General features: G+C 44.5%; 1 protein-coding gene across 2 annotated transcripts in view; it reads left to right on the plus strand.

Moving 5' to 3' along the window:
* LOC142576583 (focadhesin) overlaps window positions 1-21,385 on the plus strand; it is a 429,785-nt gene that overhangs the window by 144,352 nt on the left and 264,048 nt on the right. For both annotated transcript variants that reach the window (XM_075686768.1, XM_075686769.1), the window contains exons 11-13: window positions 3,617-3,721; window positions 7,291-7,505; window positions 17,009-17,135. In XM_075686768.1, the coding sequence (XP_075542883.1) occupies window positions 3,617-3,721; window positions 7,291-7,505; window positions 17,009-17,135 (447 nt within the window). The remainder of the gene's footprint in view (window positions 1-3,616; window positions 3,722-7,290; window positions 7,506-17,008; window positions 17,136-21,385) is intronic.

The following is a 21,385-nucleotide window of genomic DNA, read 5'->3' on the forward strand; positions in this document are numbered from 1 at the left end:
ACCACACATTCGCTTTTACTTAAACAACAAGGACAGTTGTAAGATTAGGCTAAGATAAGGCTTGCTGACCAATCCCCTTGACCTGGCAAGCTGTCGCTGTCATTTGTCTCTTTAGCGAAAATAATGCTGTCAGAGATTAAACCATGGCATTGCACAGAATTGCTGTGACCACTAACTCATGTTTTTAGACAGCTGTGCCACACAAAGGCAGCATAACAGAATAGTGTTTTCTTATCGTTAAAGTAAAGTACTGTAGATTGTCAGGTTCTGCCTCGCATGCAAATTTGTGTGAAGAATTTCTAGCGACCACAGAATCAACAAGCATGGGAACATGGGCATCATTGTTTTGCTTCCAGTTTTTCTGGCTGTTCATATTCTCAAGGACATGCAAGATTCTGTGGCAGTGCTTTTAGGATGCATAGTGGATGGAATTGAACCACGAAAATAATATTGCCAACTTGGTTCTGCCTGACTGCTGCAGTGCAGCTTCATTTGCAGAGAGCCACAGACTTAGAAAGGGCTTGGTGCATAAAAAAAGTGCTTTCTAATGCATGGACTCTGCTAGCTCATATATGTAACAACTGCAACTCATCGCTTGGTGCCATTGCGAGATCTTTCTCATGTGAAATATCTGGTGCTTGTTAGCCGTACATTTAGTCTTTAGTGGTTGGTTTTTGATAGGGGTGTGGGAATGCTTGAATACCACCAAATTGAAACAAATATCGAACATTTGAATAATTAGACTCGTAGATCGAATAACTTTGATTTTTTGAATAATCAATATATTTGGTGCAGAGACCCACGCGATGCCTCACACTGCATGTACCGCGGAGTGCCTATAGCTCGATGTCATGCAGTTGTGCTCCTCACTTTGTTGTTGTCGACGCAAAAGGAGTTCCAAGCACACTACGTGGATGAGGTTGAGTGCCGAGCACACCCTGGTTGATGCGGACTTTGTCTCTGTGAGTGCTTCAGCCCCTATTATGTGTGCACTCCCCTACGTCGGCCCGATGCGGGGATTGAACACACAGTGCCCAAACTCTGCAATTTGCAGAACAGCCATGCATTGTCTGGGGCTGTCTCTGTTGATCAGTACAAAGTTCGCCCAGGTCGACAGGACAAATCGAAATACTAACATGATGTGGACAAAGGGAACGGCAAAGAAAGCTACGTATATTTTGGAAAGTGTGATAGCATGCGCGAAGATCGGGCCAATTAGCTACCGGATTGCATTGGATAAAAGGTGATGAACTTAAGGCCGCTTCAACACAGCCTATAGTGTAACCCGTACACGTGATCTCGCAATGAGCCACCCGTACAAAGATGTTAGCAGCAACCATTCTGTGACGACATGTGGCCCGTTACCAGATCAGCCAGTGGCGAGTTTTCATCATGGCTGCACTGCCTAGGCCATGAGGCCTAATTAGCACTTGGTGCTGCTTCGTTGCGTGTCAGTGACTGAAGTTACAGTATGGTGCTGAATCGACACAGATCTATTCGCAGCAGTCGCACAGTACTCGGAAAGCCGACATACCGCCTTACAAACGTACACGAGTGTACTCGTTGGGAATGAAGTTGCTCGTGGCCACAGTCTTTGCGACACCGGAAGGCAGCCTCTCATTCCCGATGCCGTTCATAGATGCACATCAGTCTCTTTGTGTAGCTTTGTACAACCTGTCACAAGACTACAATTTACACGGTGGGCATGAAAGTGTCACGTAGCAAGTGTGCTGACCACCCGGCTGCATTTATTTGCACAGATGGTACTAGATAGATGAGGAGAGAGAAAGAGAAGGGGGGGTGGCGAGGGGGTCGTGCAGTCTTTGCGTGGCCTTTCCGATTTCATAATCTTCAAGAGGTGGCAAGTCACGCTGAACCTGAAAATGAAAAGCTGTCTGCTATATCGTCAGTGCCCACCATGGTCGACCTGCACAGCACCAATGATCGCTACACTGGGAGTGGTGATCTTGTCATGTAATTTGCAGTCCACACTTCTGTCTGTCGTGCAGATTGACCTTACAATAACTTGCCTGCCATAAAGATGAGGAAGCTCTTCTGTATCTTGGAGGAAAACTGGAAAGCAAAACTTTCTATGCAATAAAACGTTGCCATAAAACACAGGTCCACTAATAAACAGAAAATCTCATTGGTATCAATACAACATAGCATCACTAGTTCTTTAGCTTCAGGGTAAAAAAAAAACTCCCTTCATTCTGTTCAACTGACACTTTGCTGCTAAAGATATATTGGAATACTAGAAAAATATTAGAACTGAATTATAGTCAATGCAGGTGCATTAATTGGTGGTTCCCTTTAATAAAACCAGACTGTACTGTATACATTGATTTCTGTGTACCAAATTAGTAATAGCTTGCTACGTTCTTGTTATGCAATGCTAGGAGATTCCCGAGCATGTCCATCATTGTATCTTTAGAGCGCAGCTCTCTGGCACCCGTTCCTGCGGCGAGTGTCGGCGTTCCCAGCGTAACCGAGTGAACGAGCACAGCAAAAGATGAGAGCGAATGTGGCGTATAGGAAGGGGGGGGGGGGGGAGTATAAAAAAGAGGGGCAAGAGAGAAGAGGCAGAGAAGAGGGTGCAGCTGAACCATGAGGTGTAAAATGGCGGAGGGCATGGTGAAAGCGTGAAAAGAAAAGCATATTGGGACGACAGTGGCTGCGAGATGGCACCGGAGTAGCGCACGTCGTCTGGGAAGTTTGCTGGCGGCGGCTTCTGGATCACGCCTTGGTCGCCCACATGCTGGCCCCACGTGGTGGCTCTCACGATCTCCAGATAAGGGAGACAGCGGAGCCACACTTCGCTGTTTTCAACGTGCTGTATGCTGTATAAACTGATTGTCCATACCAGCCAACACATTGCCAAATGAAAACATGTATAGAGCTGCGCTCAAATTTTGTATTATGGAGTATTGTATTCCTCGGGGAGCTTTTTTTGCCACAAATTTGTAAGCAGCATACTTTGTGATATTGCATTTTATATTTGGCTTTTCTTTTTTGACTTGCTTGTATATTTGATTTGAAATCTATTAGGTATTCGCACACCCCTAGCTCTAGATTTATAAAAATTGTTGCTAGTAACCTGATAGTTCTACAGTAGCAAGCCAATGAAATGCATTGAATAGGCTGAGTAAATTACTGGGCCATTGAGTACTGAAATGTTGCAGAGGTTTTTGCACTCCATTGCAACTGAGACTTAAAAAGAAAAAAAAGATTGTGCACATGCTGGGTTTGTTTAACAGTGTGAAAAAGAAGAGGGCACTTGTGCTTCTGCTACTATGACATGGCTTCTTCATAGCAAGAACATTGGATGTGTCACTAAGCATAACCCGTCTAGGCCTCTGACCATCGCAGCTAGTCTTGGAGATCAACATCAGTTTCCAAATAAAGCACAGCAAGACCATTGTCGATAACAGAGCATTTCAGGTTGAAGTAAATCAGGAACCAAGCCTGCCAGACCATGTGAATTGCAGCGAGTGCAAGATGCCGCATTGTTCAACAACGGTCCAGTGAATTCATAGCAGAAAGCTGCGATGGCGTTTCACTGGTGATGCTATGCTGGCCTGTGTGTTGCAGACGACCGTGTGTGACCCCATTGCAGGGCCCGAGCGTGCTGCCACTGCTGCTGTACGTGCTGGGCCGCAGCCGCTGTCCAGCCACACTGGCCCTGGTACTACGCTCGCTCGCCGACACAGCTGACCACAAGGTGGGCCGCATGTTGGCTGTCAAAGGGAAAGGCCACGCAATGAAACCTCAGTAGAAGAAACATGTGCATAACTAATTACCAGATATAACGGAGCATAGAATAATGCACACCAACCAAAACCATAATAGTATAAAAGAAACAAGTGATGTTCTGGCCCTCATAAGGCTCATGTTGTTTGTTTCTTTTTTTCTTTGGTTGGTGCCATGACCAACCCCCAACCAGACAAGTTTCGTCAAACCCTAGAATTCATTTCAGTCTAATGAAGTAAACAAACTATTTCTTGTCAGTACCGGCACGTGACGAATATGTGCTGCATGTAGGATATAAAGAAGGCATTTTTGTGACAGAGGTGACTTTGTCATGCCTAAGTTTGACTCTAACGCCTTTTTTTTTAGAGCAATATGTTACCAGTAGCCGTGGATGTCTATAAATCTGTGACAATCACTAACTGATAAAGTAAAATGTGCTAAATAACTTTTTAATGAATTACATTACAGTGCGTTAATTTACATTACTTGCAATTGCAAAACTGGAGCTGGGTAGTGCTCAAAGCACTTACCATATTTTTGCACGTATAGTCGAACCCACCTATAACAATATGCAAGTACCATGAAAATTCCATTGTTACAACCAATAATTGTTATAACAGGGTTGCATGAAAAAAAGAAATCAAAATGGGGGGTGGCATAGCTGTTCCGAGAAAACTGTAATGGCGGGGAAGCCAGTTCTCCTCCCCACCACCTTCCACCATCTGGCTTCTGATTGTGTCAACTCGTTTAACTATTTAACTCTGCTTCCTGCACGCTGCGATCACTTGTTGTTAACAAGCTGCGGCTCTTTGTGTTCAAGAATGGCACTGCTCCAACAACTGCAAACAGGGGTCACGGGCAGCAAGTGACATACGAACTCTGCCGAGGCATCGCTTTGGTGGCTCGAAAGGACGCTTTTTAAAAAATGCTGGAAGGTTGCCGAGGCAGCATCTTAGTTTGAGAAATCCAGAACAAATGCTGGGATGAGATTGCCACAAGCATCTCGCCACGTACTTCTCTCTGGCTTGCACGAAAAAACCGCATGTCCGTCAGCCTTGCTTGCTTTACGCGACGTTTGCCGACATCCTTCTCCAAGGCATCCAGATGCTCCACATAGTGAAGCAGAAGGTCCCTCGCGAGAACAAGCCCATGAGGGACTGAATCATCTACAGGACCTTCTGTGGGGACATTGTTGAGGCAGCTGGCTCTACCGCATTAGTGCTGCCATCGTGGCCATCACTGTCACTATCCGATGCAAGCATGTTCGTGACAATCACCCCGTCACTTAGAGGCACTTCATTTCCAAATCTATAGCAGTGTGCTTTCTTTTCCCCGGCAACTTCGTGCATTGCCGATGATCAGCGGGCGGATCAGCTATGTTCTGTTTCGGCGGCGAGTCAAACAAGGCTGAGAGACTACATGGCCAGGAACAACTTCGATGCAATGAACAAAGGCAAGCACCAGCGACTTAATGAGGGCCCAGTGAGCAATCTGGGGGCAGTGTTGTCGGCGCAGTTGGGGCGGTGCATTCATGTTTAGACGGGTGGAAAGGCGACAGGAGAGATGCGTGTGAGGCTGCCGTGCATCTCTCATAGAGAGAAGTGCGAAGCAGCAGTTACAGGGACTCGTACAGCGGCTTGCATTTCACTTTTTCTTTTCAAGGATTTTGCATTCCATTACCTTTTGGCATGGACACCCAGCAGCCAGACTTGATCGTTATAACCGATAATGCGGCATGGGGACATTGTAGTAAGCGGGTTATTTCTCCATAGAAGACATATAAAAGTTGATGATGCAGCAGCTTTTCATTGTTATAACCCATATTAACCCTGAGAACGAACTAGAGGGGCACTGCGAGTGCCACTCGCGTGACGTCAGGGCATGGACTCGCGCCTGTTGTCTGCTGTAGTTCGGGCGGTGCCCGGGCGCCTTCTGCAGTGTTTTCGTTTGTTCGCTCTCGTTGCCTCTGCTTGTATACTTATGGCAGTCGTCTGAAATATATCTTTAAGACGTCTTCATTCATTAAAATTTATTCAAAGAGCTTATTTCTTAGACGACAATACAGTTCTCAAAGGCAACGCTACAGTGCCAGCCGAAGGAGCAGAGACCAGCCCATTGTGGGTTTTTCATGAGTCAATCGACAACCGCAAAAACATAGCATATAAAAATCCAGTTATGATATCATACCTGCTGCAGTGTGATGAGTATGTCAGAAACGCTGGCTATGTGTGACTTCTGCAACAGTTGCCTTGATTTTAATACGCTAAAACAGGTTTGCTGACAACGAGTAGTTCATGGTATAATATCGAATTTTAGCATTTCTTCACAGAAACGCTCAGCAGTAACACAAGCACTTAACACTGCAGTTTAGATTCTACCAGCACCACTTGCTTCTTCAACTGCTTCTCAAAATTAGGCAGTTCTTCTCGTCTTTATTTTAAATGGCAGTAATTTGAAGCAAAGCTGATTGAGGCTTACACCTGTTTGCAGAATACGAAAAGGAATGTATCAATATGCATTCCCTTTTCCGTGCTACACGTTCAACTTACTTGAGCAATTTACTGGTGTTTGTTGCTTGAGGAATATACATGACGAATCTATTTGGCGAACTGACACAGGCTGCTCGGCCCAAATATTTTATGAAATATGCCTTATGGGCCGTATGGCTGCAGCCAGAAAGAAGCCAAAGCGTTATTTATTAGTAATATGGGACATATTGAAGACATCATAATTCGCTGCTGGAGGGTCAAAATCAAGTGAAATACGTAAGGCTTGTGGTGTCCTTCTAATGAAGGTTCACGGGGTTCTTTTTTATGTACTGGCCAAGCAAATAGTTCTTCGTTTATAATTAAACAACGCTGGATCGAAACATGGTGAGGAAAAAGGTGCTTGAATTTTCCTTTTCTAGGCACCCTAAGCTGCGCTGTAGTACCTCGAGTATACTTTAGGCATTGCAATTGACGCAAACGGTGTGTGTGCAATAATGGCTGCAGATATGAACTCGCATAGGCAAACTTTTCGCCCTGTCTCGGCATTGTTCCTTTGAGAAGAACTTAGCACTGCAAATGTCATGATTATTCTGCATGGAAAATGCCGTCCAGATATTATTTCCAATATGCGGTGAATAAAGTATCATTATATATGCTTTTTTTTTCTCATAGCGCTAATGCATAAGCTGATACTCTTAAGTTGACTAATCATTATAACCGATATATAGTTATATGTGGTATCGTTATAAGTGGACTGCACTGTAATTGTCTGGCACACCTATACAAGCTCGCTTTGAGTTGGGACAGCAGTGCACTTTCCATTGCATTCTCAGATTGTGAAGGATCCTTCACTTGGTAGTTTGAGGTTAGATCTCGTGGTCCCTTGTTGTGTGCAATCCTTATCGTGCAGTGCAATGTATTTGAGCTTAGTAACCAACTAGCATGAAACTCTGCTCTGTCCTGTTTGCCGAAATCTGTATGCTGCCAGATCGGTACCTCTGCTGCCTCTTAGTGCTGGCCGACACCACCCTATTGCTGGGCATAAATGCAGTACGCCCTGGGCCCCTTGTGGAGTGGCGTGCGTGCCCTGTCGGGACACCACCCCGTGCTGGCATCTATGTTTCTGCCCAGTCTGGCCGCCCTGTGCGTGAGGCAACCCCAGGCCCTCCCCCTGCTGCTGCAACTATTGGGCGATTCACCTGACAAGGCTGATGACAGCCTGGCTCTGGCCAAGGCACAAGCCATCGATACCCTCCTGCAGCACAGGTGACCACCAGAGAAAACTATAGTTGGGGATCACAGAGGACAGGTTGTTTGTACTTTCAGTGCATTACCAAAAGCGGGGGGTAGTCATGTGAGAATTTAGCTTCAGAAAGTCAGACCACTAGTGACTAAGCCATTGTTGCTGTAAGAACCCAGGCCACCAGCAACTGCGTTGAAATGCGCATGCAGGAAATTTTGTGGCTGTTTTGTTTTTCTAATTAGGCATGACTTCATTGTCCTAGCACTTTGGGAGCTTTCAGTATTGAAGGCATGATGGGGCTTGCCATAGCTTGATCCTTGATGCTTGACAGCGCAAAAGTAGACAAAGGATGGTGCCCTTTGTCTGCGTTCACACTGTCAAACATCATGGATTGACACCAACTAGCCCGGTCACATACCTTACTTCATAGCTTGATGTTGGCCTAATTGTTAATGCCGGCAATACTTCAAAAAACAAAAAAATCTCTTGTGCTTCTAAGTCTTCTACAAAGACAAGTACGAACATCACATAGAAATGTAAGAGCTTGCCTAAATGTAGACATAAAGAAGAAAGTCAGAAGTGTAACATGCAGCATTTCTACACATGAAGCCACTGTATGTGATACAGTGACGGGGGGTCGCTTTCAATAAAAACATGCCTTAAGTACATAAAATCATGATAGCAGTCCCTGTGTGGCTAGATCACTCTTTATAAGGAGTTTGAGGACACAACTTGAGTAACTACTGAAGTATAAGTAGCAGAAATTTTTATGACAGACTTTCTCATTTGAATTCCACATAGGGCTGACAGGCATGTACAGCCATAAGAATGCTTGTCTGGAACACTTTAATGCTATGCCATGCTTTGGGCTGCACGGGCACTGCCTACTGATAACACCTGGTTTTGGGATAACTTACATCTGAGCATGCAGCCATACTGATGAAGCGGGTTCAATTATTTTTTTCTTGTGGCCTATCATGATGTGTGATTGCCGGCAAAGGCGCCGCAGGGCCACAGCCAGTGAGCCCTGCGGCAAAGGTAACATGTAACAAAACTTGCAGGAGAACATTCTCCGAGATGTGTTACCTCTGTTGTTGTTCCGTGGTGATCGCAGGGTATTGTAGCTGTTGAAGCCATGGTAACTGGCAAGACAAAAAAATCACTGCAGTTGCATAAATGTGGTGGCGCATGTTCAGATGTAGGTTATTTCTAACCAGGTTTTATCAGTAGACAGTGTCCATACAGCTGAGCACACATCATTCCTGCGTTCTCGACAACCGTGCTGACAGTTGTGCGGATCACGCTTCTTGTATTTCTAAGTGAGGAACATATGCCTAATCTAGGCTGTTTATACACAGTAGGACTACTGACCTTGTGTATTGCATATCTCAAAGTGCAGTGTTCCATGTATCTGCGACTTACTGTGACGTCTCTGCAGAGCAGCAAACAAGCAGTCTTCATAAGTGTTGAACCTCAGCCCGCAGGCTATACTCGAAGCCATGAGTGCAAGAACTGGCTACTCAAAGGTGCACAGTCAGGTGTCAAGTAATTCCAGTAGTTTATATACAGTCAAATATCGATATAACAAATCACGCGGGACCACCTAAAGTCATTCGTTATTGTGAAAGATCATTATAGTGAAAGCCCCAAAATTAATTATTCTGCCCATCAACATCTCAGTTCATAAGTTGTCACAATTTGAGCCATCCACGAAAAAAATCACTGTTGGCTCTTGGCCTGCGCTGTTGCTGTTTTAAATAGATTCCACTGCCACGCACCACCGAAGCACCATATAGTAAGAGTGATGCGCGCAAAGCAGACTCTGACAATGAGAAAACTACTGACAAAAAAGAAGCTCCATGTCACCTCCAAAGTGCACTGTTCCTTGTTTGTTTCTTTTCACATTCTTTACCATGGACACTGCAACTGTCTCACTCGAGGCGGACACCTGAACTATTCCAAAGTGCAAGCGCGCATAAAGGGCACCGTCCGGAAAGTGCAAAGTGCGACCGCGTGGCATCCCCGCGATTACGGAGGTTACATTTCTCCATGGGCGTAGCATAGTACGGCCGCAGAAAGAAACGAAAAAGAAAGACGCGTGTGCAGAAAGAAAGGCAAAAGAAGGAAGAGATGCGCCTTCATTACTTGGTGACACTTGCCTGGGCAGAGCAGGCACTCGCAGGACCTGTCGTGTCATCACCGATTAAAAAAAATTCTCCCCGCATTTTTTTCATTGAGCGCCTCTCAGGTGTTTCGAACCCGTGCGCCACGGCATCTGCTCACTATGTCTTATCATCTGCTAGCCTACTGTTTCAGCTGCTGTGAAAGACACGGAAATCTAAGAATCCCCAGATTTCATAATTTTAGTTCATAGTACTGAGGCATTAACATGACATGGAAACTGAATAACGATTGTTATTCTGAAAAGTGCAGTATTCTAAAGTTTGTAGCGCTGAAACATTTTTACATTTAAACCATAAGAAGTCAGCTGGGGATTACTGAAAGGTTTGTTAATGTGACATTCATAGTAACGAGATTTCACTGTAGTATTAAATGCGTAATCATTTCTATGCTTACCCAACAAGAAAAATATCCGTCCGTCTGTCCCTCTGTCCTTCCGTCTCGTAAGATGATTCTTACGAAGCTCTAAGCACAAGCCGCTGCCTGCCGTTTTTGCAGTTGCTTGCAAGATATCAGCCCATCCCTATCTTATCATTGCGAAGCGGCGAAAACATAGTGCATGGAGTTATCAGCAGCCGGACATCTCTGTCTGCACCACAGATGGCTTTCAAGATATGGTCCATGCATTCGTGCCATATACACAGCTGCCGCTGGAGCATGTTTGATCACTGTTCATAATGGTTCAACGTGGATGGATAAGGTGCTAAAGAGCAATAACGGCTTATAATTATCGGAACATCATCAGTGCACGTGGTGCAGTCACCTACAGTACTTTTCTTGAGTTATCAATACACCTTGTGCCGCCATCTGCAGCAGTTTGTGTTGCTGCAGTGCTGTCGTTTGTACTCTCCGGATCAAGTTTCATAACACTGATAATGACACCGGGCTGCGTAGAGGTGAGCAAGTGGCACAAAGCTTACGCATACTTAGACTCTAAGGCCCAGAGAAGTTCCTGTGTGAATTTTAATGTTACATAAACAACAGATGCCGGACCCCTAGGCCTCCCCTGTGAATCTGGCAGTAGTGACAACTCACCACAGATCAGTTCTCGAACGAAGCTACTGACTCATGCACATTGTAAAAGGCAGTTACATAATGATATAAAAACTGAAAAAATGAACAGATGTAAAGCTCAGTGAGTCTTGATTAAGGAGGGGTGTGGGTTCTAAAATGTTTTTCTTTATTTCTGGTTCAAACTGAACTAAACTTCACTTTTTCAATCACTTTTCCATGCTGATTTCAAATCTATAATTTGTATTTCGATAGCTGCTCTGGTTCAGAAATGAATGAAGTCTGAAAATAAACTTAATGGGTACTTCTTACGGGACTTTTTGGAAATTTCGCATTGCTAAACACAAAAAGTAAGTGCATGATGCTAATGCCAAAGACTTGCTCTAACGTGTGATCTATTTTTATTGGTTTGAAAGCGTTCTAAAGGTAAGAAAGCAGACCAACATTTATTGTGAATATTTTTTCTTATTTTTACTTTATTATTATTTCTGGTAATTTGCAAAATGATGCTAGAGTAACATAAATAGCGTCACCGCCTAGATCATTTCGATATGAATGTACTGATACCAAACTTGTTATTGTCTCTGAATATCGTAGAGAAAAGCCGTGTAAGGCTGAGTGCAGATTGTAAAAACATCAAACTGAGAAAAACGCATTTGAAGTTCAGACAGCTGTAACTTCTTCTAGAATGCAGCTACAGCAATATTAAGGACATCATTTTGTAGCTCTATTTGTCACGAGAATGGCCATACTAAATATGTGACCGTGCCCTCCCAGGAAACAGCGAAAAGCTTCTTTTAAAGCCATGTACTGCCCCTAGACCAGCATGAGAAACTACATTTACCACTTCGTGTGGCGGTTCCGTTGGTCTACAAGCTTAATGAATGCAAAAATTTGTATAGTAAAGTAGCCTTACCAAAGCCAAACAAACTTACATAATGTTAAAGTAAAAAACATGTGTGGAATAATTATTGAAGGGCTTAAATTAATTATGGTCGTGTAACAACACTTCGCTCTACTGCATCCCAGTGTGCTGCGCAAGGTCCTTTGCTGGCTTTTGCCGTTTTGGAAGTCTGCCCTCAGTAGCACTACCGTATAGATGCTCCCTTTGAGACTTCCAAAGCTTTTGCAATGACAAGCAGCTTGAATTTCCACTTCGCTGCCCACTGTGACACCAGACACTCCTTCAGACACAATCGCTGCACTTCTCGCGCGCTCAGCTGACTCGCCCACTGAATACTGAATAGTATGCTGTATCAACGCAGTCTAGAATGCCGCTGGACGCACCGGCTGACGATCCGATGACATCAGCCTGCAGCTAGGCCCAGTAGAATCAACGGCGTCGGTAGAATGCCGCTTCGGACGCAACATGTGATTCTGGCCATTTTGAGGCGAAAGCCTTTGTAGGCTCATGGTGAAGTTTGTGTCAGCAGACCTGACCATCAGAGTGTCCGCCAAAGCGTCATCATGCCATATGAAGACAGATTAAAGAATAAAAATGATTTATAGTGACAGTTGATGAATGATAAAGTTATAATAATAGAAATTGGTAGAGGTTAATAATGACTAGTAATGACTAATAATGACTACTAATGACTTGTAATGACTACTAATTACTCTGAAATGACCAATGTCTAACAACGGTTTGTAATGACTACAATTCATTAGAAATTACTATAAATGTCTAGTACTGAGTAGTAATGACTAAAATGGCTATTAGTGACTATGAAATGACCAATATTTCTAACGACGGCTTGTAACGACCACAATTGATTACAAATGAGAAAACATTCTTACTAGTGAGCAGTAATGACTAATGGTGACTGAAATGACTTGTAATTTAGTGACTAGCATATGACCAACATGTCCATTGACGGCTTGTAATGACCAAAATTGATTACAAATGACTAAACGTGCTTAGTAGTAAGCAGTAAAGACTAAAAGAGAAGAGAAAAAGAAGAGGCAGTGAGAAAGAGGCGAATGGTAAGAGGAGGAAGAGTAGGCTTTCGCCGTTCACCTCTTAAGACGAATCTTGAAACCCTGTAATTTTTTCTTCGTGCCGGCCATTTGGGCAGTACGCCGTCATCCGCAGTTTTCAGCCTCTCATTCCATTGACGCTTTTATTCTTGTTTTTGTTTTTCCTGTATGCTTGCATGTCATTTCTTTATGCAAGTGTCTCCTGATATGCCACCAGACGAAAAGATGTCAGCTGTGTGAACACAAGCAAAAGCAGAGGAAGACGACCCACGCAAACCGGCAGCAATGACGGAGACTGTGGTGCACTCACACACACACACGTACACACGCACGTGCACTCACACACACACACGTACGCACGCACGTGCACACACCAACACACACACACACACACACACACCTTTCGGAAAAGCGGCGAGGGTGGTCGTTCTGCTTGAGCAGTGCCATTTTGAGCCGGCGCAACACGCGCACAAAGGAAACAGCTTCAAAACAAGCACAAGATCGTGGCGGTCAGCTGGGGGCTGCAGCCGTTGCACGCGCGGGAGGTTTGAACAAATTTTGCCTCGTGCAAGGCATCTCGCGGCTCCTGTGGCGCTTTCAAAGCCGATTTTTTCCAATTTACCGATCGAAATAAGCGTTAATAATTTGAGGGCAGGTGCTTAAAGGCACAAAGATTCCTAAAATGCGTTTTTCTCAAAATCAATTATTCTGAAATCTTTTACCATTCTAGAACCCACATCTCCCCAGGCCCCTCACCAGGCCCCATAGCAAATTTTGGTTATACGCTGTAAGTTGTTATGTGTCCCTAAGAGAGTGTTCTGCTGCAAAAATTATTGAAATCGGCTTATTGATAGCCAAGATATAAATACGTATTTCAGTGCCACGAAATCATGATTTCAAGAGCCGAGCTCCACTGCCATGCAAGACCCTTTCTCCACGCTCCCCGTCTATATTCCACGAGTGAAATTTCTTCTTTGCGCTCTCCCGTACCGGACCTCGAGGATCGTGTGATGCATACGTCACGGGCTCCGCCTTCATTTTTTTCCTCTCTCTCTCTCTTTCGGCTTTGCGCACGTCTGCTGACGGCATCATATGTGAGCTGTTCTGATTGACTGGTTTCGCGTAGTGCATGATTTTGCGTGCTGTGCACAAGGACACATGACTAGCGGTATAATTCAGTGCTACACGAATACTAAGGCAGTACAAGCAAATCGCAGAGCATGATCATGGGCGCTGGAACACGGTAGAAAATGGCATAGTTTCGGTACCTGCGCACGGGACTGCACGACTATGGGAACAAACAGACGAAGCGGAAGTACATCTCTCTTGCTTCGGTGGGAAGTAAAACAAAAAGCATGCAAACATTCCGTTTGTGTGTTTTATTATTTCTGTAAACTTCAATTAGTCAATTCAGGCAACAGATCACACAAATAACAGATGCTGCCTCGAATAATTCTCGAAGTCACGTGTCACCAGGAGCGACGCCATACTGCGGACACGAGTACGTAGGTGCAGGGACACGAGTTTGCTCTGTGTATATTATTAATCTTACACACTCATGCTTATCCCTGGCCATAATAGCAGTGTTTTTTAGAAGAGGGCGACATGTACACGTTCTGCAATGAAGAGCAAGAAAACCATCACCTGATACACTTTGAGACTTATTTCTGTGCTCTCTTAAGTGCTCATTGATGCATCTTCCAGTTTGGCCTTTGTAGCGTTTACCGCATCACAGCGGAATACGATAAATTACGCCTACCGCACATCTGACAGGCTGATCTTTGCGATTCTTGTCACACACTGGCTTTTTTGTCCTCATTGGGTTAGGGGTTTTACACAAGAGACTTAGCTTATTTGGAGCTGAAACAACAACCTGCACGTTACCTCAACTTTCTATCTTTTTCAGGCTATGCGAAACGTAGTGCATGTACAGAATCATGGCGGTTTTCACTTGGTCACAGCCACTAGCTCTCGCATTCTCACGGGGGCGTTTTCTCTGGCGTTCCTGTTTGAGCAGCCTTTCTGCCACCGACACAAACACATGGTTGGAATAACCATCCGCGTAGACTGCTGGTGGAAATTGGTTCTTATTAGGTGTGGGCATGATTTGTTAAGGGCATTTTTAAAATATGCGAACTGTCACTATCATTATCCGAAAGAGGTAGATTATTTGCATATGTCATGAAAGCTAACTGCATTGGCAATGTATCATTTAGGTTTTCTTGGTGTTTTCTTGATGTACTGGTTTTAGATTGTTTTTATGCTGTGATCTATGTATGTTCAAGGTTGAAATTGCTGTGCACATGGTTTTTTTAGTGTATAAGTATGATTGATCATGCAAATAAATTTCATTTTTAATAGTTAGTGCTTGTCTTCATCTTCGTTTCTTCTCATACCTGCATTTTGCTGTGCTATCCAGATACCATTCCATGATGGCCAGCCAACAAACTCATATCGCCACCCTTACGATAACCTACTTGCCGTAAGGTTGGGATAGCCCTTCTGTATTTCTGGAAAACAAAAATGAACTGGAAAGCAGAACTTTCTATGCAATAAATAAAATAGTGCCGTGAAACACAGGTCCACTAATAAACTCATAACCTCACTGGTATTCAGTACAACAGAATGTCACTAATTCGTTAGAGCAATAGCGCAAACTTGAGACAGAGACAGAGGAGGCAAAACAACACAAACGCTAACTTTCAACAAATGTTTGTTTAGAGTGGTACTTACCTGTATATACATGCATGAATGACAGTGTGTGCGCATGTCACAGCTTATTTTCAGGAGGCTGATGTGATAGTCAAGAATAAAGGAAAGCTAGTAAAAGAAATAATTGAGGCTGAGATGATAGACAGGCTGTGTACATGTGTCAGCATACCATCCGCCGGGTTAACTGGAAAAGAAGTAGCACTTCTTTGTGCCGATTTTAAATAGTTTTGCGATCTTGGCTCTGTGACATGTGCGCTCACTGTCACTGTTCATGTATGTATATAGGTATCTATCATTTCAGATAAACATTTATTGAACGTTGACACTTGTGTTGCCTTGCCTCCTCTGTCCCGGTCTTAAGTTTGCACTGTTGCTCCGATGTGATGTACCACCTAGCCCAAGCGCTGCTTTTTTCACTAATTCATTAGTTTCGGAAGAAATGAAAAGCTCTTGGTCCTATCCCACAGACAGTGTATTGACAAAAGAATATTTTCTAGACCCTCATGTACTAGGAGTGAGCTGTAATCTCTGCTGGCATACTAATTTGGTGTACCCTTTAGTAAGAGTAGACTGTAATGTGTATCTTGATTTCTGTGTAGCCAGTTTACTGATAGCCTGCTGCATTCTTCTTATGCAATGCTAGGAGAGTTCGGAGCTTGTGCAGCACCTTATTTTCTTGGCCATAATTTGTAAGCATTACATTTTGTGAAAGTTTGTCTTATTTTCAATATTTGATTTGATATATGGATTTTTTTCTTGATTCAATTCAATATTCAAATCAAAATCTACTATTTGGTATTCGTACATTTGGTATTCACACCTTTAAATTTAATGAATCAGTATTGGATATAACCAAGTAAATCTCAAATGTATCTTTCCAGTATCAGTGTGTAATGAATATATGCTTATGATAAACATCCAATATAACAGGTATTTTCGTTTTGATGTGACTTCTCTATAGCAAACTTTGACTGTACCCAGAGGATTCCAGCTTTTCTTTCTTCCTGGCCTCCTCCACTTGGCGTATGAGTAGGGCACAAGGTCGGTCAGCAATTGTCGGGTTGTGCAATCGGGATGCACAAAATTGAGAAAATGTGTAAGGATCACACTGTCATGTTATAGTGACGATGAAGAACACAGTAGCAAAACTGTGAATCACGAAGCTAACTTTTTATTGGGCCAACCTAGGCCCAGAAAAACAAGCAACAGTCACTTGCAACGATAGCGGCGAGCACTGTCTACGATCATCGAAAAGCTGCGCAGTGGGTAAAGTGCGTCTGCTTTTATACATGACTCATCGAAGGTGCCAGCATATTTGCTGGTGCCCCTGTGCCTTCCAGAAACTACTATATAATTTGTATCATGCATACAAACTGGTTTGGCGAGAACGGGCACAACAGATAGAATCAATGATAACGTTTGAGTAAGTTTGAAATCATGCAGGCGCATCTTTTGCTGAGCGAGAACCTTAAGCTGGTAGCGGGTGAAATGCAGTCCCCGAGAAAAGAATAAATAAGTACACGTGTCAACACTATGCGGCAGCTTTCTGAAGCACCACAGCTCTTCCTGTACCAGATTAAGTGCCAGTCGCTACATATCCTTGGCATTGTGTTGACAAGCCTCAGTATGCTGTGTAATGGTGCAGTGCCTCTGAGCGTGGGGGCGACTTGCTGAAACACCTGGTGTCTTTGGTGGCCAGTTGTTGTACTGACCGTCAGGGGGCAGCAGTGGTGCTGGCACTGCGTTGTCTCCAGCAGCTCTGTGCAACCGAGGTAAGTGTGGAACTATTTCCATTTCTTAGGTGCACTCTGCTTCACATTTTTACTTTTTGATACCTTGTATTTCTCGCAACGTTCCTGCATAATACTTTGTGACTTTGGTGCATAATAACAAAATATAAATTGTACTGTCTATAACGTAAAAAATCTAAAAGAAATATGTGCGCTTTTGATGTGCCACGATTTTGGTGGGTTTGGTCTTGGCAAAAATTTTCAAAATTTTGGACGCCTTACACTGCGCCGCCCGGTAATAGGACTCCACCTGCACGACCGTATGCCACTCTGGCCGCAGAAATGAGAAAAAATAGCTGTATTTTCGTTTTACGACATTGTCAACCATGTCGCCAGCTTCTCCTCAAAACCCACCGTGGTTGCTTAGTGGCTATGGTGATGACTGCTAAGCGCGAGGTCACAGGATCGAATCCAGGCCACGAGGGCCACATTTCGATGAGGACAAAATGCGAAAACACTCGTGTATTTAGATTTAGGTGCAAGTTAAGGAACCCCTGGAGGTCCAAATTATTCCAGAGTTCTCCACTACAGTGTGCCTCACAATCAAATCGTGGTTTTGGCACGTAAAGCCCCATAATCTATCCAGCGCCTCCTCAAAACAAAACAAAACAAAATCGCACGTTAAGCCAGGCTGAGCCAAGCCGTCAAGTTTTGAAAGGAGGCGCTGCATTTGCTAATTTTTGTGCAATTTCTGTGCATCCAGTTCGTCCAGTGTTTTTCATTTGCATGTTGAAACTTCTTGAAGCAGTTTCAAGTGGTGCGAACTCCACCCTCGATGCCAGCAGCAATGAGGGTGGCGATTACATGAGGGACGCACCGAACAGTGATTTGCTAGAAACCCGTGATCATTTGTCTTGTGCAAATCGGTTGACTTCGGTTATGTTGCCAGCTGATGAAGATTTGGTGCATTCGTTGATTGTACTTTCGTCTATCTGTTGTGACAGCATGACAGTGGTCGAAATACGGACTGACCATGTCACAGGCAAACGTATGTGTGAGCAGCAACACATTGACACAGCTAGGCTGTATTCCCGGACGATCACTTTCGAAGATGGTATTCTTAGTACCTGGCTCTGTGATAAGACAACGTGCTTAGCACTGTGCCAAGAAAGCCTTTGCCTATAGGTGCCTATGCATCTAGTGCTAGTAATTCGAAATAATGCGAAATCATGCGAAAGGTATCCCAGAAAGTGACTTTCCAAAGAATACAACACACTTTTTTTGGCCAATTTTGACATAAGTCACTCATTGTCTGCGAAATAATATATTTTGAACTTTTAGGAAGTCCTTGTTAAGCCTGTAATACCAGTTGGTGACTGTGAATCCCTTGGAGGCTGAGCCGTACTGAATGTCTTCGTGTTCATATTTAACAGTACATTTGTCTGACTTTACCATCATGTTTATCCAATACATTTCCTGGGTATTATGTTTTTTTCTTGCAGTCCAGTGCAAAACGTATTAGAGGGGTTCAACTGTAGTATTTTATGCTTCATTCAGGTACAACTTACTCCTTTACTGTCTTTTATTCTTTCCACCTCATATGCCGTATTTACTCAAATCTAGGCCGACCTCGATTCTAAGCTGACCCCCTCAAGTCCGAAGCCAACAACCAAAAAAAAAGATATATTACCTCAACTGTAGGCCGAACAAGAAAAGCGAGGACAGCGTTCACAAAATGCAAACAGCATTTATTGAATCTGAACGTGCAGAGCTCATTCAACGTCGTCGTCGCTGCTAGACACGTCGCTGTGTTCCTTGTCACTGTCACCTTTAAACAGTGCACTATTTTCGGTACCGTCAAGCGCATTACATATGCTGCACTTTTTAAAGGCGCGCATGATCAAAGTACCTGGGATGTCGGCCCACACTGCAGCTACCCAGCCCGCCAGCTGTGATAGCGATGCACGTTTGATGTGGCTCGTTGCCGTTAGCATGTGGTCTTCGTCAGTCAACCAGTCCGTGTAATATTTCCGCAGACGATCCTTGAAAGGTTTGTTGATGCAGACATCAAGTGGCTGCAACTGGCCCGTCATGCCGCCCGGTACGACAGCGAGGTCCGTGTTCGCTTGGGCGAGCGCAGCCTTCACGTTGTCGGTCAAGTGCGAGGACAAGGACAATGACAAGGAGCGAGTTATTTGTCAAAAGGGCTCCTGGACGCTGTCGCCACACAATCTTAACCCACTGTTCCACCGTCGCACCTGTCATCCACCCGTTCTCGTTTGCCCGCACAATGAAATTTCTTGGGAAAGTTTCTTGAGCAGGCAGTGTCTTCCTTTTAAATATCATATAAGGAGGGAGTTTATGTCCATCAGCTGTGCAGCACAGCATCACAGTTGCACGCTGCTTCTCGTAGCTCGCAGAGTGCACCTTCACCTCCTTGGCACCCTTTTCGTTCACAGTGTACGCCACTGACATATCAAAATACACAGCCGTTCGGTCGGCGTTGCCGATTTGCCCAGGGTTGTAGCCTGCCGATTCTCTCTTTCGCAGCACATAGCGCTGAATATCGGCTTTTCTTCGAAATCACTTGGCAGCTTCTGGGTGATTGAAGTGCGACGTCGGAGGCTGAAGCTGAAGCGCTTCACAAATTTCTGAAGCCAGCCCCGGCTGGCTTTGAAATCCTTTGGCGTTAGGGCTCGCTCCCTCGAAAGTTCCTTAGCTTTCGCTTGGAGCACTTCTGTTGTCACTGGAAGGGCAGCTGCTCTCTGCGTCTGAACAAAGTCGGCCAAAACTGACTCCACTTCGTGGTGACGGCCTTTCTTTGGTCCGCTAAATGCCATGCTCGTTGCGGCACACGCAAAAAGCTGCTGTCATTGTCCCCTCCAACGACGGACGTTTTTCTGGTCGACGCTGAAGTCCTGCCTGGCTTGAAGGTTTGACGACGCCTCTGCGGCTATCACAACTTTTCGCTTGAAAGCGGCACTGTAGTGGCATCTCCTGCTTGGTGCCATCGCGATAACACCACGCTGCACTCCGATACGGCCGACACGACACAGGTCAAGATGGCGGCCTCGCTTGTGTACAGTTGGCTACTGGCACGGTTAGTAGTGGCTGCGATACTGACTTTTCTAGATGGCGCTAGCTATGCATCATATTTAGCAGTTTCAATGAAAAACTGGTGCGTTTTTTAATATCCTCAAATCTAAGCTGACCCTAGAGTTTGGAATATGATTATTTGAAAAAAAAAAAAAAAACTATGGACCTAGGTTCGAATAAATATGGTACTATGTTGTCAAGCTAGTATTTTCATCACCTATTTTCTTATGTGTTAAACAGTAGAAACCACTTATAACGGTCCCAGATATAATGTTTTATCAGTTATAATGACCACATTTCACAATATTTACCATTTTCCAACCCTGCTTATCGAAACTGTGTCCAGATGTAATGAACATCTTCTAAAGTGCCGTACTGTTGCAACAAATACTTAGAAACTGGCGTCTGTACAAGGAGGGTGCACACGAAGTTTTGAAGCACGGAAGTGCCATCAAATTGGACGCATGGCAGTGCCCCCTCGCCCGCTCCAGTCCGATCATGACGGAGATTCGAGATAAGCGAGTGCCACGCGCAGGTTCCAGAAGCTGAGAGGAGAGTCACTCACTTTCAGCCTTGGTAGTGCAGCGGGGTTCTTTAAGGCATGTCTCCAGTGTGCTTCAGGGCGAAGCAGTACAGCGTGCTGCAGCCTTGGCTTCCAATCACGGAGGCAATGACGGCGGCACGCTAGCACGGAGTTCACCGCGCGCAATCTTGGAAGCTACAGCAGCAAAACTCTCGTTCTTGCGCAGTTCTCCATGCGGCACTGTGTTCACTATGTTAAGTATACTTCTTGGATGACTTCGAACGAACAGCCACTCTAACGCTGCCAGCGATATTCACATGGCCCGAGTCGGTGTGCATGCAGCATGGCATGTCCCTGCCCTGGAAAGTTGCTAAGATACGGCGGTTGCAGTTCATCGACGTTTCATTTACGTAGTTGCTGATGATGGTTTGTGAATATTGTGTTCTACATTTCGAACTTCACACTTTTTTTTGGCCAAAGCAATATAAAAACGTAACTTCATAGCTCGTAACGTGCCTGTGGCCTATGCCGCAGCCACAACGGCAAGATCTTTGCGAAATGCCAGCATACTTACTGCATTACTTTCCACTTCCAGGTAACTAGAACGCTTCCCTATTGTATGCATGATCTACTCGTGTCCCGCTGATAGTAAAATATATTACCATCAGGTCAC

The sequence above is a fragment of the Dermacentor variabilis genome, chromosome 3 (genome assembly GCF_050947875.1).
Source record: "Dermacentor variabilis isolate Ectoservices chromosome 3, ASM5094787v1, whole genome shotgun sequence".
In the NCBI taxonomy this organism is placed as follows: domain Eukaryota; kingdom Metazoa; phylum Arthropoda; class Arachnida; order Ixodida; family Ixodidae; genus Dermacentor; species Dermacentor variabilis.